This window comes from Dromiciops gliroides, chromosome 3, assembly GCF_019393635.1.
Source record: "Dromiciops gliroides isolate mDroGli1 chromosome 3, mDroGli1.pri, whole genome shotgun sequence".
Lineage (NCBI taxonomy): Eukaryota > Metazoa > Chordata > Mammalia > Microbiotheria > Microbiotheriidae > Dromiciops > Dromiciops gliroides.
The window spans coordinates 357,320,679-357,338,247 of record NC_057863.1 but is presented as its reverse complement, the minus strand read 5'-3'; the positions used below and the strand labels follow the sequence as shown (position 1 = coordinate 357,338,247).

Genomic DNA, 17,569 nt, shown 5'->3' with positions numbered 1-17,569 from the left:
AGTGGTCAAGGGCTTTGGGCTAGGATCACTGCTCAAGTACCTGCAGGCAGGGTGAGGGGGCCAGAAGTTGACCGGGAAGCCCATCCATGTTCAGAGATGTAGGGGATGGTGGGATGAGGGCAGGACCATGGCAAAGAGGGTGAAGGAAGTCTTTGTAAAGTAGCAGCACCTGGGTGAGAGTCAGGACGGTTTTCTGGGTAGTATCATAGGACCCTAAGATTTAGAGCAAGAAGAATTCATCTAGTTGAAATCCCTCATTTTACAGATGAGGAAACTAAGGCCCAGTTATAGGTTGTCTGGGTATTTACAATGGCATCTGGTGTAGTGGAAGTAAGCAAATGGAAGGGGTTGCCCAAATGCATGCTCTTTAGGATTTCTCTCTCCCCCACCCCCACCCCCCAAACAATTGCCTGTCAGTCCATAAAACCACCCTCTCTAGTTATGGCCCTGAGTTGGATCAAGGTACCCAGAACTCTGACTACGAGTGGGAATTGTTGGTCAGACACCATTTTCAGTCTTCACTCCCTGACACCTGTCTCTGGTGTCCCTTATGAGAAGAGACTTCACTGTCAGAAACACTGGTGAAGAGTGAAGTTCCTACTGGGTTTTCTCCTCCCATACTCATCACTCTAAATTTAGGGACAGGGCACTGGACGTAGGGAGAAGGAGGGCTGCTGAGAAGTCCCCCTTCACTCTGAGGGTTGAAGGGATTGAGGCACTTTGAACTTGGAGGGGAGACAGAGGAAGGAGGGAATTCCTTCTGTGCTGAGCCCTTTCTCTCTTTCCATTTACAGGTAGGGAAACATTCCTGGGAAACCACTCATTGAGAGAAACCCCCGAGAGCCAGGGACCAAGAGGGGCCCCCTGTATTAATGTGGATGCCTTCTCCACGGTCCTCCTTTGGGAGAAGGACATAATGAAGTCTGAGTAGGGCAGGAAGGAGGAAGGTGGAGTTGATGAACAAGAGAGTAACTCTCCGGGGCTTGAGCTCAGGGTCCATCTGCCCCCCCTTGTCCTTCTTATTGAACTTTGTAACTTCAATGGTATTGACTTGCATATGCTGTATCATCATTCTGTACTCTTCAAAGGTTTATACATTGCCCAATATAAGAGTCTTTACCAACTCTTCTCTCCATCCTTACACACACACACACACACACACACACACACACACACACACACACACACACACACACACACAGCATTTCTTCACCTTTAACTCCCTAACTAATTCTACTCTAGTACTGAAAGCCCCATGGCCCTCCTCCTCTGAAGATCTGGGGTGCTGGAGTTGGGTTTGGCTGTGTGTATTGGGGTCAAAAGAAGAGAGAAAACCAAGAAACAGCAGCACCATAGACAGCAGCATGGGCTGGGAATAAGACACAAAAGCCTTGGAATTTGAGTGTAGACTGGTCTAGACAGGTGGCCCCAGATTAGGGTTTTATCTGATCCGGTCGTGTTCAGATCTTAGTTTTTCTTCTTAAGGCTCCTTTCCCCAATTGTCTCAGCTGGTGAGGATCCCCAGTTTTGGGGGAGAAGGATGCCCTAGATTGGGACAGAGAAGTGGTTGCACCTGGGCAATGTCCACCTGGAGTGAAGCCCATGGATGAGGGCAAGATATGGTGCTCCTGTGAAGGACAGGGGATGCCAGAGAAGAAATGACAACGGTGTGTGTGTGTGTGTGTGTGTGTGTGTGTGTGTGTGTGTGTGTGTGTATGCTGGAGTCTCAGAGAAGAATCAAATTACGGTCCACCTAACCCTTTGTTAGGCAGTGAGGAAAAAAAATGCAAAATATACTCTGACCAGTAGAGGCATTACATTATCAGACTTAGAAGTTAAGAACCCCAATTTGTCTTATTGAAAAAGTATCCTTGGCGAGAACAGTCCAGTCCCATCCTTTTGAGTCCTCTAATCCTTCATCCCTTCCATCTGGGATGAGTGTGGGCAGTGTTGAATCATCAGTTCACTCTAGCTAAATCATGGTGGGTTGAAAGAGGAGGGTGGTCCTAGGTTCACCCAACCTAGGTAAAGGGAACAACCTTGGGGAGGGAGAGGTGGGTTGGGTTTCTTCCAGGGGAGCCCTCCCCCTTCATAAAGAAAAAAAATGAAGACAACATATAAACAAATTCCAGTGTTTGGGGACAGGGGATGAGGGGTGAGGGTAGATGGCTGGGTACCATTGCCCCCTCATATCCCAGGGTAAAAAAACACAAGACATGAACAGGCTCCATATACACGGGGCAGATAGTAGTCAAAGGAAAGTACAGGAACACCAAAGCCACAGTCGAACACAACACCACAGGAAGTGGGGTCAGGGTTGAAGGAGGGAGCAGGGAGCAGAAGGCAGTCATCCAGGAAAGAGATAAAAAATAAAGTAGCCCCCTGCCCCAGCTTGATTCTTCTGCCCCTGTACCTTTAGAGTGTAGTGGGGGCTTCAGGGTGGGGCACTCGAGTCTCTGGAGCTCCTCGGGGACCTGGGGGCCGGGGACGTGCGGGTGAGGGGGGAAGGGAGTGGGCACAGAGGTGGGGCTACACGTACCACTCTTTCTTGGAAATGAAAGACCCGTCATTCTGAGAAACCATGTTCTCAGCCAAGTCCAGCTGCTCAGGGTCATACTGGTAGCCAAGAGTCCGGTCCCCATAACCGTCAGAGTGGGCCTCCGCCTCGTCCACAGTGAAGTAGGGCCTCTTGACGTCCTCATCAAACTTGGGGTGTGGGGGACCCACCTTCCTCTCCCCCCCACCCTCCTCCTCCTCTTCTTCCTCATAGCTGCTCCCACCCAGCGGCCCGGCCTTCTTCTCATCATCTGAGTCGTCAGGGTACTGGAGGTTCTGAGCCATAGGTGGGTGGTGTTGTGGAATGCCCGCCTTGCTATAGCCATTTCCGTAGACGTGCTTCTTGGTGCTGTAGTCGCCCTTGAAGGTGTGTCGGCGCCGGCGGAAGTAGACCACAAGCACCAAGGCCACAAACAGCACCAGGATGATGCCCCCCACCACGCCCCCAATGATGGGCGTGGGGACGCCGGACCCAGATCGCTTGTCGTGTTCAGTTGGAGACGGGGTGTAGGGGAACTCTGGGTAAGGAAAAGAGATGGAAGGGGGACAGCGTCAGTCTCTCTGCCTCTCAAGGCTGCTGGGGGAAGGATTGGGGTGGGAGGTGGGAGCATTGGGAGGGAAAAGCCAGGAAGGGGGCAGAAACAGGGGTGGGAGGAAAAGTACCCCAAGAATGTGGCTTCCCGTGACTTAGCCTGGTGACTCATGCTTCCCCCATCCCTGAAATGGATGGATCCTGGGGTCCTGACAGCTGTCAGCTTCTTGTCCCCCACCATGTCCCAAGCCCCACTGGGTAATTTATAACCAGAGCGAGAGAGGGACAAAGAGAGAGACAGAAGTTAGCGTCCAGAACATCTCTGTGAGACCCTGGCTAATTCCTCAGAAACAGTGTCAGCTCAATTCCCTAGCCTGAACCTCACCTACAAACCCCAATTCTTCTTTTCTCAGAACCTGATATGTTCTTTGAGAATGATGCTTCTGTCATGAGAATATTTTTATATAACCATCTTGGGAGAAAAAACACTGGCTAGCTCTTCCCACAACTTTGAAGAGGATTGGTCCGGGGAGGCACTGGTGGGTGCCAGGCCATTCTCTGGATCAAGGGTAGAAGAGATCCTCAGGTGTTAGACATCAGACTGATGCTGTACCCATGCCAATGACCAGGGGGAGAAGGTAAGGGTAGGAGTGGGGGCAATAGATGCCAATATGCAGAAGCCCAAGCTGGACACCCCTGGCTCTCCCAATGGAGTCTTGCCCAGATCAGATGGTGCTGAGCACACAAGCAGTTATAACACCGATGAGACCAGGATCTGGAGCAGGTAAAGGTAAGGCAAAAGAGGAGTTGGCATTAGGAGGTGGAGAGAAGTGTTTGTGCACAGAAAGAAGTGTGGCTGACCGAGAGCATTCATGGAGATATTAGTCTGGGTATCAGCTGCCTGAAAAGCAGCTGCACCCTAGACATCAGCTCTCCTTAAAGAAATGGGACAATTATAGAGAGGTATTCTTTGAAAAGTAACACCACTTACAAGGCATGTTGAAGTTTCACAGAAAGGAGGGCAACCTACATTTGAACCATTATGGTCCGTGTATAACCCATGTCCATGCAGGAAAACATGTACTCGCGTAGGACAACCTCAGAGATAGTAGGGAAGCAGAGCGTCAGACTCACCGTAGCATAGCATTTCAACCTAGACAAGCTCCCAGGGATCATCTAACCCACTTCTTTTTGAGGGGAGGAATCTGAAGCCCAGGAAAGATGCTGTGTGACGATGGGCAAATTGAGTCTTCTTTCCAGTTTCCTCACTTGCAAATTGAGGGGGTTGGATTAGCCAAGCTCTGTGCTTCTTAACATTGTATAAGTCCATTTGATTTAGAGGTGGAAAGGACCTCATAAGTCATCTAGTCAAACATCCTCTTTTTATGGATGAGAAGCCTCAAGGCCATAGAGGTTAAATGACTTGCCCAGGGTCAAACAGTTCATTAACAGTAGAGTTGAGGTTGGAACAGACACCCTTTAGCTCCAAGTGCAGTATCCTTTCCACTCTCATTGCCTGATTGCATAGCTCAGCACACTTAGAAGGCAGCTTACATACTGGAAAATTGGAAACAAAACTGGGAGCTCATATACCTGTTCTCATGTTGGTCAGAGGGCAGCGAGGAGGGCATATGTGTGTGGGGGGGCAGGAGAAAATACTTGAAACAAAGACGGGTACAACGGCGGGTGCATTGCAAAGATACACTGATCTACAGAACAACCCCCGCCCCCCGCATGTATGCCAGTTATATGTGCACCACCTCCTTAGCTCCAAAGCACTCCTTCCTACTCTTAGGCTGAAAACATTATGAAGAGAGGTCATAAGAAAGAGAAGGAACAGGAAGCAGGTGGAACTAGTCCACCGAGAAGGATATCTGCTCTGGGGGAAATGGGGGCAGAGTAGCTGCTTATCTACAATCAGTCTCCAAATAAGGACTACTGCCCCAAGCCCACCCTGCAATCTCCCTTCTCTCCCTGCCCCAAACCCCACCCTGGCTAGCTTGCTCCTCTCCTGTTGAGGCTGAGGGAGGGTTGCACTCTAACAGATGGAAACAGCTGGTGTCTTTGGTCAGCTGGGGTTAAGGATGGCGGAAGGAGAGCTTGCAAAATCCCAGAGGGAGAGTGTCTGTACAGAAGGGCTGGGCAGAGTGATGGGAAGGGGCTGAGGGAGGAAGGAGAGAGAGCTGGAGGAGGGGACTAGAGAGAGGGAGGGATAAACTGGGGAAAGAGAGAGAAAGCAGGATAGAGCAGGAGGAGGGGAGGTAGGGGGAGAGAGGAGAGAGGGGGAGAGAGAAAGAGGGAATGAAAGGAGGGGAAGAGAGAGAGGGAAGGAGAGGAGGGGGAGGGAGGAGGGGGAGAAAGGGAAGGAGAAGAGGGGAAGAGAGTGGGAGAGAGAGGGAAGGAGAGGAGTGGGGAGAGAGAGAGTGGGAGGGACAAGTAGGAGGAAGAGGAGATGAGGAAGAAGGGGAAAAAGAAAGGTGAGGTGGTGATGGAGTCACCAGCTTATGCCCATGAAGCAGAGCAGTGGGTGACTGCACACCTGCATTAAATAGGGGAGTGAAAAAGCTGGTGACAGATGCTCCTTCCTTCCCTAATTCCTCTTCCCCAATCCCTTCCTGGGTCATACTTTGGTATGGTTCCATTGTGGATGGAAGAGTGACTGAAATACGCTAGTATTTAAAGCTAGCCAGGATTTTCTTAAGAGATTTTTCAGTCTGACCTGCTCACCAACCCCCATTTTACAGATGAGTCCCCAACACATGAAGATAGTAAATAGACAATAGTTTCAGGTCTCCTGACTCCAATGCTTCTTCCCGCCTCCCACTGTATCACAGCAGGTTCTAAAGAAGGACAAAGAGGAAAAAAGGAGTGGGAGAGAGGAAGCGGGGGGGGGGGGGGGGGGGGGGGGGGGGGGGAAGAAGGCATTCAAAAGGGGTAGGATCAAAGGTTGCAGGCCTAAGGAGAGCTCACAGCAAGGAAGACTGGTGGCCATTCCCAGCACCACCACTGGGTGGCTCCTGAGGCCAGTGCTGGCCTGGTGTAGAGTAAGGAGAAAGTTCAACTTTGGGAGGTGGGGGTGGGGGGCACTAAGTCTGTAGGTCTTCAGTTTGGGGAGTGGAGAGGGAGGACAGGCTGGTTTATATCCAGAGATTACTCCTCCTCACACCTTTCATGCTCTTACACAGAATCCGCAGGTACCATTGTGGACTCTGTGCCTCTGCTCCCTGAAGTTGAGGCGAAGAGGGATTGGAACTTGCCTTTGCCCCTCCTTTGCCTTCCCAACGTTTCAGTGAGGGTGCTCATTCATTTCCCATATATCCTGGTCTTATTGACTAACTGACTTCTCACAGCAGAGAGGAAAACGGAAGATGAAATCCCTTGCCAGCTCCATCTCAGAAGCAGAAAGAACACCACTCAGGAGACCTGGGTTCTAACCCCACCTGTGCTAATGTTAGCTGTGCAACCTTGGGAAAGTTGCTTAACCTCTCTAAGACTGTTTCCTTGTCTGTAAAATAAGGGGACTACACTCGTTGGTCTCAAAGGTCCTTCCTAGCTCTAAGAGCTGAACTCTATTTCCCAGTGAGTTTTCACCATGGCAGTGGTGATGAGTCCCACCCACATTACCTACTATTCTCAGGGAAAACTGCCAACAGTTGAGATGTAGCTGTCCCTCTGCTGGAAACCCTCCAGGTAGCTCCCTTCCCCAGCTCCCAGGCACATGCCCCTTCCTAGTTTCCCCTAGCTTCCTTCATCCGGCTCAGTTCCCCCTCCCATTTATAGCCCTACCTGTTTATCAGATTGTGCACCTGCTCACCACCTGGAAGGGGAGGGCTTTTTATGTGGGGCCGTGGAGGCAGGCGGCAGTAATCCTAGCTCCTCCTCGACTAACCTCCAGGATCCCTTTTCAGTTCTCTGCCTGGACCTCCACCACTTCTCCCCTCTGCACATTAACTTCCTCCTCATCCATTCAATAAACATTTACTGAGTGCTTACTGTGCTGTGTGAAGGGCATAGCACTAGAAACAATGAGAGAAGGCAAGAAATAAAACAGTCCTTGGCCTTGGGGAGCTTACAGTCTAGTGAAGGAGACAGGACATACATATATAATGGCGGAAATTTACAAGGCGCTTGCTTTACTGTTAGATCCTGTACTCAGACTCATGGTCTTCTGACTCCACATGTAGAGCTCTTTCCACACCATGGTAGGGAGGGATACAGGCAAATCAATTCTCTCTGGACCTCAGTTTCCTCATTTGTAAAATGAAAGGGTTGATCTGGATGAGCTCCAAGTCCCTCCCAAAACTAGTCTATGATTGCGCCACAGGCCTAATGAACCCTGCAGACAGTGAGTTCAGAGGCAGGAGAGGTCACCCTTTGGGTTAGGGTATCCAGGGAAGTCTTCAGGAAGAAAGCAGCACTTAAGCTGGGCCTTGAGGGATGCCGAGGACTTGCAGAGCCAAAAGATGGACAAACTGCAGGTGTAGGACATCAACCCTCTTTCCACTGGGAAAACTCTATTGGTCTGTGCAACCTGAGATGTCTGCCTTTTTGTCCTTTCTCTCTTCCTGTTCACTAACTGGCTTAGTCCTTGGTCCTCTGTTCTTCTTGGTCTGTCTCCTTTCCCTTAGTGAACGATTCTCATCCCACAGTTTCAACTAGTATGTTTATTCCTCAGTTGTACATCCCTTCATCTCTTACCTCTCAGCCAAGTCCCACTCTGCCTGTCCTATTGCCTACAGAATATCACTGCCTGGATCCTACTGATACTGGTACAAGGGTTAGGAAAGATGGAAGGTCCCAATTCTAGATCACATGATTTTTTCCAGCTCCTATATACCACCTGTGACCAAATCCTGTTGATTCTTTTTTTGAAATGACTCTCCTATGAAGAACTCATATATTAGGTTTTTTTATGAGTCTCTCTTCCTCAATTCTCCTCCCTACCCCCAACCCCAACCCCAAGGTGTGTTAAACTTAAAATTTCAGTTTTAATACTTACTAGTTGTACAACCAAGTTGCTTAAATAATCTCTCTGGGTATCATTTTCCTTATGTGGAAAATGGGAATAACAATATTATATTTTATCTATTTTGGAAGGACTGTGGTGAGGAAAGCACTTTAGAAACCCCAAATAGCTTCATCAATGTAACCGCTGCCAGATTCACCTCACTCAGGCACCATTTTGGTTTACCGTTCCCTTGTTTCAAAACCTTCAGTGGCTTGAAATTGCCCATAAGATAGTCAGCTCAGAAATTCAAAGCTATTCATAATTTAATTCAACAAACATTTATTAAATTATTACTAAGTGAAAGGCACTGGTACCACCTTAGTTATCCAACTTCCATCTCCCCAAATCCCCAATAAGAGTCATCTGCCATAGCCAGGCCAAGATCCTCACTGTCCCCTAAAGAGGCCAATCCTTTCACTCCTGTGTTCCCCACTAGGAATGCCCTTTCCCCTCTTCTTTCCCCTTTGAAATCCCCACTATTCTTCAGGTTTCTTTGGAGCCCCACCTGCTTTATGTACAGTTTTTGTAAGCACCCCAGCCCACAATGACTTCCTTTTTCTATGAACTCCATTAGAAAGTGATCTCATTGAGGACAGGGACCATATTTCTGCCTTTCTTACTCTTCCTAGGCATATAGTAGGTGCTTAATAAATGCTTATTGTTAATAAGGTTGATGAAAATCATTAATACTCATTTTGATGCTTAACTAAGTCCTGCCTTGTATGGTTATTGAGCAGCTGCATATGCTTCCCCCCACCAAATGGACTGTAACTGTTTCCCACTTGAATACCTTGTCCATATGGGAGGAGGCCAAAAATAAAGCCTTGAGTTCTCTAATGGGAGCTCACAGTATCTTATAGTCATAAGGAAATATGCTGGGAGGGACCCTTAGAGATATCACTGTCTATCCTCCTTTTGAGATAAGGTCATTGAGACCTAGGCAAATGAAGTGACCAGTCCAAGGTCACACAGGCTCAGACAGGAAGAATAAGATGCCTAGTACCATATTATAGAGTGCTTCAGCCTTCTCCAGACCCCTCTGTTTTCTTGTGGGCCCTAAGGGAGAGGGGGAGGGGGGCTCTTTCCTGGAGATCTTTCAGGATAAGGAAAGGCATGGCCTTTGTCTAGCTAGCTGAGTAGCTAGCCTGGAGGCAGGGGGATAGCTCAAATGGCTTTTCAGTGAAAGTATTCTGACACTAAAGTTCAGAAAGAGAGGGGAGGGATGTGGCCATGTGGGGAGTGAGACTTCCTCCATTCCCTCCTGAACAGAGGAGGCTGTATGCTCAGGCATGAGGCATCCGCCTTTGCTGCTGCCTGACCCGACCCCCACCCCCTCTAGCCCTGCCAGCTGTCACATTCATCCAGTAGTTCCTGTTTCAATGCCAGAAGCAAGGCCTGGGGTTGGGCGAGGAGGGGCAGCAGCTGGGAGCAGCTACAGCGGGAACTGAGCTGAGGAAGCGTTCCTGCTGGCTGGCCAGAGCCCAGGTTACTGCCTCCCCTGGATGGGCCCTACAAAGGGCAAAGTCTGACCGACAGCTGGAGTGGGTTGGGGGGGGCGGGGTTGACGCATGGGTGGTAACAGTGCTGGGGTTATAGCTCAAGGTAGATAGTCTAAGCTTAGTATTTGGGGTAAGTCTAGTGTCAGAAGAAGGACCGCTTATTTCTTAGGTCTAGTGATGAAAATGTTATGCTAGAAAGCTGTAGGCTAGGGCAGCCCTGGGAACTGGAGAGAAACTACATTTCCCAGCATGCAATGCAGTTGCAAGGGAATCTCAGGCTCAACCTCTCAGAAGTAATTCCCACTGTCCAGCTGCTGCAGCTGTGGTGCCTGTTTCAGGCCATCAGGAAGAAGGTGGGAGGGACGGAGCCCAGCCAAACCAGTGGTGAGAATTAATCCTCCCTCTGAGTACTCCATCTAGACTTTCATAGATATACTCTCCCACAGGACCTGCACATGTTTACAGACTCACATTTGCTAGCACACATGGATACACAGACAAGTAATGATCACATACTTCTCATCAAGCAAAAGAGAACCCTTGAGAACCAGTCATGGGTTTTTTGAAGAGCTCTAAACCTCACATACCTTATTCTCTTAACCCCCATTCATTTAAATTTTTTTTAAAAAAGTCTTCTAAATGGGGAAAGAGACTCAGTGTATGGAGGAAATGGGGGGCATTATTCCTTAGGTGACAGACCTGGGGTCACGGGATGGGCCTTATTGGTAAGAAGTAGATGAAAGGGGGGTGAGGAAGTGGGCTGAAGAGCTGGAGAGAAGTCAGAATACTCTTTCTTCCTCACCTTCAGCCCTCAGTTCACTAAGTCCATGTATCTTTCACTGGGTTTTCGTTAGGCTGATCAAATCCAAAGGATCCCATACAACTGCAGTCCTCGTTTGTATTCCTAGCTGAGGAAGGAGAATACAGAATTGGGGCAGGGGGCAGAATGTTTGTGATTGCTTGGGGACTTACTTGGGCATGAAGTCTTAGAAAGACTGTCATTCCCAAGGGGCTCTGGGATGAGGTTTACCCCTGAAATCTATTGGAAGGAATTTGGCTCTTGGTGTCTTTTTCCAGGAGATCTATGAGCACTAGCCAATTTACCTGGTGGCAAAGGCTTCACCAGGCCTGAGTTCTTTAGCAGTTAAAATAAGGGAGTTATAGTGTCTGTTGTCCCTCCAACTCTATCTGACTCTGCGGAGATTGTCCCAGCCTGAATAAATCCAATTCTTACTGCCCATACATATGACCTTCTATCTCTTATCTTCTGCAATTTCAAGTCATTCACAACTCTTGATAGGAAAAGATGGCATGTCTGTGTCCCTGCATGTGTTCATGGTCACAGGGATATATACTCAGACTCTAGGAGGAAAAAAGGACCTGGGAGAGGGCTCAATAAGTGGAAACATGTTGGTAGGGGCTCACACATGTTCATGTATGGCATCCGTGCCCATGCACATGCTTTGGTTATCTATGCATTGTTATACATGTTCCCTTCGGCCTGACTTACCCTCCTGCCGTCTCTTCTCCCAGCTACACAGTTCCCTATACAGATGTATACCACCCACCTCCCCCAGGAGAGGCAGGAAAAGCTATTAGCAAGACGGATGGCCAGAATCAAATATTAAATTTCCACTTATCCATTTCCTTCTGGCTAGCTCCCCAGCTCAGCACGGTGACCAGGGCCCCCTGGCCCTGGAGAATGAATGTCCGGGTCACTGGATCAGGGTTAGAGTGAGGGACTCTCTTCAGAGGTGGGGCTGGCTTCTCTCCACCTAGGGTGGCCAGTATGGCAGGTGCAGTCCTGTTTGTGGCAGACGGCTCTGGGAAGAGGTTTTTGTGGTCGGCTGACAATCCTGAAATTGCTTTCGAGCCCAGGAACAAATGTCCCTGTAATGGCTCAGCACGACCGGCTGAGTCCTCTTGAGCGGGGGGCCTAATCAGCCCTCGGGGAGAGCTGGATAAACAGATCCTGGGCTCATGAATGATTCAATGAGCTTCAGCTTCCCTTCAGCTTGGCCTAACAAGGCAGCCAACGATCCTGTCACCCTTCACTAAGTCCCCAGACTGCACCCCTGGGGACCCGGGTGGAGGAAGAGACCTGCCTCGTTTGCCCCCCTCCCGTTTCCCCCCTTATGATGTGTCCGAAGCATCCCTTCACATTAGTGTCATGGAAGTTGTGTTGTCCCCTGGCCTACTCTTCCCCCGAAAGCAGCTGTCTGGCATCAGTGACCCAATGGTGGGCACACCCCTCTTCATGAGTATTATCAACAGAATTGCCATTCACATGATCAAGAACAAGGCGGCCGTCATCCCTTCCACCATCATCACCACCACCATCATTATTTTGAGTATCTCTGTGAACAGCACGATGTTTCTTCTCTTCTTCCCCCACCCAAGTGCCACAAACTGTCCCCCCCCCACACTCCCCCCCACCCCAGGTAAAGCATCACCAGTCCCACCATCACTAAGACAAGCAACACAATCCCAACCTGATTCTACAACCTGACATCTGATTAGAAGACGTTCTACTTATATTTCCTCCCTATGCCTGTCCTTGTTCTCTTCTTTTGTCTGTTCATAGCCTGTCTTCAGGACTCTTTCCCTACCTCTTTTCCCCTTTCTCTAGGCCCAGGGTTAAATTTTACAGGCGACACACCAACCAACAGTAACCCCACACAGCAGCCATGGACCCCTTATAACCTCAAGAGAAATGAGAAACTAAGCATTCTCCTAAGCTTCTGAGGCTGGAAATCTAAACCTACTTCTATGAGACTTGTGGGTTTCAATGTTGGCAATTATCCCATGGTGGAGAGGGACAACAAAGTGATAATGAAATAAGAATTGGACTTTAGCTCATCGAGTCAAGACCGCTGGGTCTCCTCTATCCCCTCCAACCATGCTCACTGATCTCCCTGGAGGCAGTTTCTCTAGAGGTACCAACAGAAGATAAACCAGGAAGGAAAAATCTCTTCTTTCTCTGACTGGGAACTAAGGATGAGAATCTCCCTGGTGCCAGGAGATCTCTTGTCAGATAGAGTCCTTGTCGATCTCATCAAAAGCCCCTTTTCCCAGGTGCTTCTCAGGATGACCTCTGGGACTTTTTCCCAAGGATGAGTACTTCTTCTCCTGCCAGACCTAGTTACAGATAGCTCTTGACCTCTTGCTTGGAGAGGAAGCAAAGTGTGCCTTTGCCCCGTCTCTTCCATTCTCTATGTAGATGGGAACTGTAGCTGCGAAGGCCCTTGCCTTCTCTTGCTACTGCTTCCCATTTCTCTAGGGTGCACATGGTCCAACAGCCTGATGTAGGCAGGGAGCAATGATTTCCCTGGTGCAGGAGCACAGAAAGGTGCTCCTGGGGATAAAGGAGAGAGAGAGAGAGAGAGAGAGAGAGAGAGAGAGAGAGAGAGAGAGAGAGAGAGAGAGAGAAGGGCAACTTATGAAGGCCCCAAGGGCAGGACAGGTCTCTGATCACACTGGGATGGCTCCAGAGGTTCTTGGAGGGTTGCTCTTTCTGCTTTTGTTGCCTGTGATACAAATCCACCCACAAGGGAGCTCCCCAGAAAACCCCAACAATATAGTATCACAGCTCAGAGATGATCAGCCCTTGAGGTATCACTGCCGGAGCCCATCTTTGCCCCGTCACCTTGTAGCAAATAACTACCTACCCAAATCTCCAGGGACAATGCTGTTTCGGAATGCTCTGCAGGATCACTTCCCCTAACTCTACTAAAACTACCCTGGTGCAGACTTTCTTATCTGTGACCACTTTGACACCCTCTGATACCACATTCTAACCACCAATTCAGGCGAAACTTCCTTTCTTGACTAGCAGCTGTGTGGCATTACTTCCTGTCTAGAACACAAACTCTGGGCAACTCATTTAACCTGGGCCTGAGTTTTCTCATCTGTAAAACTATCAGATTATAGACTAGGTGATCTTTCAGATCTAAAACTGTAATTCCATGCCCTTGCTTTCTCTCAACGGACCATGTGTAGCCTAGCCATCTGATTGTCACAACCAAAGCCAGATACTACCCTTCACCTGGTAACGGCTGCCAGAATTATAGACATGCTGCCAAGGAGGAAATAAGGACCCTTTATGGGTCTGGCTGCACAAACCAGAACTGGTAAAGAGTCCTGTCACCACACACGGACTTTCTCTCAATAGGACATATAGGGAAATTCCAAACGGCAGAACTTTGCCCTAGTAACTCGCCCCAAAAGAACAAACAATTGTCCTCCTCCCCCTGCAGACTCTTTCGTTATGCCTAACATTTCCTCTCTTATCATTGACCTCAGTCAAGCACAGAAGAAAGACAGAAAAGTAGGGTCCTCCAGAGCCCAGGGTTCAAGGGACAGAGCGCATAAGCAAAGGTAGACAGACAATAACCCATCTGTAGCTCCAGTTGAGAGACAAGATCCAAGGTCCTAAGGCTTAGGCCAAGCTTGGGGTACAAGCCATGCTGCCTTAGAAGGGGGGCCAGAAGAGGAGGGAAGTGGGAATGGGTCTGGTGGGGTGGGGGTGGGGGCGGTCATAAGCTTCCTACCTGTGATATTGACCTCTACCATGCCTGAGCGTGTGCCAATGGGATTAGTAGCTTCGCATATGTAGGTCCCAGACAGGCTATAGGTCACAGGCCCCTTGAAGAACAGGGTCTTGTTTTGGGTATCCATACTTGCAGGGAGAGTGCCATTCAAGCTGCAATGAAAGGGATAAAGTGATCATTCCTCCATCCTTCCATCGTGAGAAACATTTTCTTTCTACCTCCTTGACAGATCATGTCACGTCTCTCCCTCAACCCTGATTAATCTCCCTTGGTTCCAGCTGAGCACAGAGGATTGCCCATTGAAGATGCTCAGTAAGTGTTTGTAGAATTGAATTGTGGTATCATTCCACTATATACCTGCAACCAGCTATGCCCTTGTTAATGAGTTTTCCTTTCTTTAAAAAACATGTTTATTTGTCCTATATCTCTCCCATTCGATGGTGCCTCCCAAGGACAAGGATGATGTTTCTTCCAGCCCCCCCACCCCCACCCCCACCCCCAGGCTGTGATGCAGAGTGAAGCTTGGGATGCCTATTCCTTTGGTCACAGAGCTGATTTGGGGAAGCGTGGCATGCTCATCCAAGGTGAAGTGGTGCTATTATGTAGCATTTTCCTTGTGATGGTTCAACATGACTGCTTTTGTGCCCTTTTAAATTCCCTCTTTTAGCCAGCTCTAACAGGCTTGTGTTCACCCTTCTAACTACTTCTAACTATACCCTTCTAGCTTCTCTCTGCCTCTAGACTGCTCCCATTTCTTAGCCTTGATCCTCCAGTGATTTTCTGCAACTGAATTAGAGGTTAGGATGAGCAGAACTTTGAAGTGAAATGGGAGAGGGAAGAATATGGTGAGCCTGAACCCAACATCTAGCTTCCCATCCTCTTGTCCTTATCTGTCTCCCTGCACTGCATGCACATCATGGAGGCTGGAAATGAGGTGCTAGGGCAGTTAGTCTGAGGAGAGTTGAGATTTGGGAGTGAAATCCCAGAGACCTCAGGAAGTCTGGATCATCCATCTTCTACCCACCCCTTTGCTCCTTCTGTGAGCCTAAGAGAAGTAGAGAGTAAGCCCAGGAAAATGCACGATTCTGACCACTTTTCAAGGCCAACTTTCCTGGGGATGACTCGTTAAAAATAAATATTGGGGGTTGGGGCAGTATGAGTCAAGTTGAGTCACTGAACAAAAATGAAAACACATTTAGTATCAAGCAGAAGGGAAACATGATAAAGAAAGCCTATTACTAGCTGAGTGACTTAATTGGAACACAACAGAAAAGAATGGACTCTCTCTCTCTCTCTTTCTCTCTCTCTCTCTCTCTCTTTGAGTAGTCTTCCCTTCTCTGACCTATACTAAGATGATACTTCTGCCTTTTCTTTCAGGGTAGGATATAGAGTATGGCAAGAGTACACATCTGAAGTCAGGAAAGATCTGGTTTTGAATTCTACCTCCAACACATGCTTGCTGTACGACATGGGCAAGTGCCTTATCCTCTCATCTGGAAAAAGGGAAAAAAAAAAACACCTGTAGTAGCCAGCTCAGAAGGTCATAAACTTTCACACTGGATTGGGTGGCCTTCAAGATCTCCTCCAACTCCGAAATGTTGTGAAAGCAGATAATATGGGCAAAGCGCTTCATAAACCACAAAGTACTCTATCCTTGTCAGCTATCATTAGTATTAATTATTCTTGTCTCCTTACATTCAGTGGAGTGCAGACAGAAACATTATTATTATGATCATCACCGCTGTCTCCTTCTCCTCATCTTTTTTGATGGCGTTCAGGTAAAAATGGTTCGAGGAAAGATCACCACTCTGCAATTATGCTCTTCTGCTTAATGCTCTGTAGACAATTGTACCAGTGGCTAAAATGACTCCTTTTTGTAACTGAATTAGCACATTGGGATGAAGGCGCATAGAAAACATCTTTAGGACATCTCCAGTAGCAGAGAGGGATGACATGTACCTCATCTTGTCCCCACCTGGTTGTAATTTCTTCTACTAGGTCTCTGTTTTTAAAGTTTCATTCTTTGTGGTTGGGAGATTATGAATATTTGGCATGACAACCTTTGTTAATAACTTCTTCAAGTATGGTTCCAAAGAAGTAATAGGAGAAGACCCATTCCTCTGTGGTGAGAGAGCTTCATGGCTGTGGTATATTGCATATGTTTTCAGATCTTTTCAATGTATGAATTGGTTTTGCTTTTCCCCCCCTCTTCCATTTCTTTAAAAAATATTATTCATTAGGAGGCACAGTGGATAAAGCACCAGCCCTGGATTCAGGAAGACCTGAGTTCAAATCTGGCTTCAGACACTTGACACTTACCAGCTGTGTGACCCTGGCCAAGTCACTTAACCTTCATTGCCCCACCCCAAAAAATTATATATATATATATATATATATATATATATATATATATATAATTTATTGTTATATAGGAGGGCTTTCTGGGAAGGAGTAGGGAGAAGGATACTGGGAGAAATTTTAGCAAATCCTCTTCTTGTTGTTATTCTTTTATGTTATTGATGTTGTTACTAAGATGCTACCTGCAGTGCCATGCAGGTAAACATTTATAACCACTGGTTCTCCAGAAAAACTATAATGTGTTCACAACATACTAAGTTTAAACTGCATTAGCATCTTCTCCATCATTTTCTTCTTAAGCTCAGACAATCAGCGAAACAATAAATCAAGCCCTGATTTGTAGTGTCTGCCCATTTCCAGGGTGTAAATGCTCACACTGAACATTAGTGCTGACTGCAGCATACTCCTTGGCTACCTGTGTGATTTAGGCCATGGGCAGGTGAACACTGAGGTAATTGCTGATGTAGGGATTATAAGTAATTTTGGACAGTTTGGAGGGTTAAACATATTATCCCCTATAGATTGGAAAGAAAATGGCCCCACCTATGAGCTAGGTCAGGCAAACCATATCAGGCTTCCTGGGTAGAAGGAGGAGATTCAGATGTGAGGTCCAGGTCAAACTGGAGTTAGAACAGGGGAGGGATAATTCCATAGAGAGGGAGCAGGGATGGAGTTTCCATTGCTTAGAGACTCATATTGGGTAGTTAAGGTTAGGGATTCTGGACAATATTTCTGCCTATGGAATCTGCTTTTGATACTTTATAGCACAGTTAAACTTTGCGTACTCGTTTGTATATTCTTATAGATTATTTCCACCTCATAAATAATAAGCCCTCAACCTCAAATGAGTTCCCTTATCCTATTGGGAGAAGGCTAACTTTGGGGGGGAGTGGTCTTGGCACTGGCCCAAGTCTGGGACAATGAGACTGAGAACTAGGAGATACTTACAGTTTCCATTGGTAGTGGGTGACTGGAGGGTTGGCATCACATTGGCAAGTGAGTTTCACGTCCATTCGTCTCAGGTACCAGTTTCCATCAAAGCCTTCAATGGTGACCTCAGGTTCAT

General features: G+C 47.9%; 1 protein-coding gene across 6 annotated transcripts in view; it reads right to left on the bottom strand.

Annotated features, from left to right (window-relative positions):
- Window positions 1–17,569, bottom strand: part of NECTIN1 (nectin cell adhesion molecule 1) — a 189,229-nt gene that overhangs the window by 82,937 nt on the left and 88,723 nt on the right. For 5 of the 6 annotated variants that reach the window (XM_043991825.1, XM_043991826.1, XM_043991827.1 and 2 more), the window contains exons 4-5: window positions 17,452–17,569; window positions 14,146–14,297 (exon numbers count right to left, since the gene is read on the bottom strand). In XM_043991825.1, coding sequence (XP_043847760.1) covers window positions 14,146–14,297; window positions 17,452–17,569 — 270 coding nt within the window. Of the gene's footprint in view, window positions 1–1,806; window positions 3,075–14,145; window positions 14,298–17,451 lie in introns of those variants that run through there. The other variant, XM_043991823.1, reaches the window with a different exon arrangement.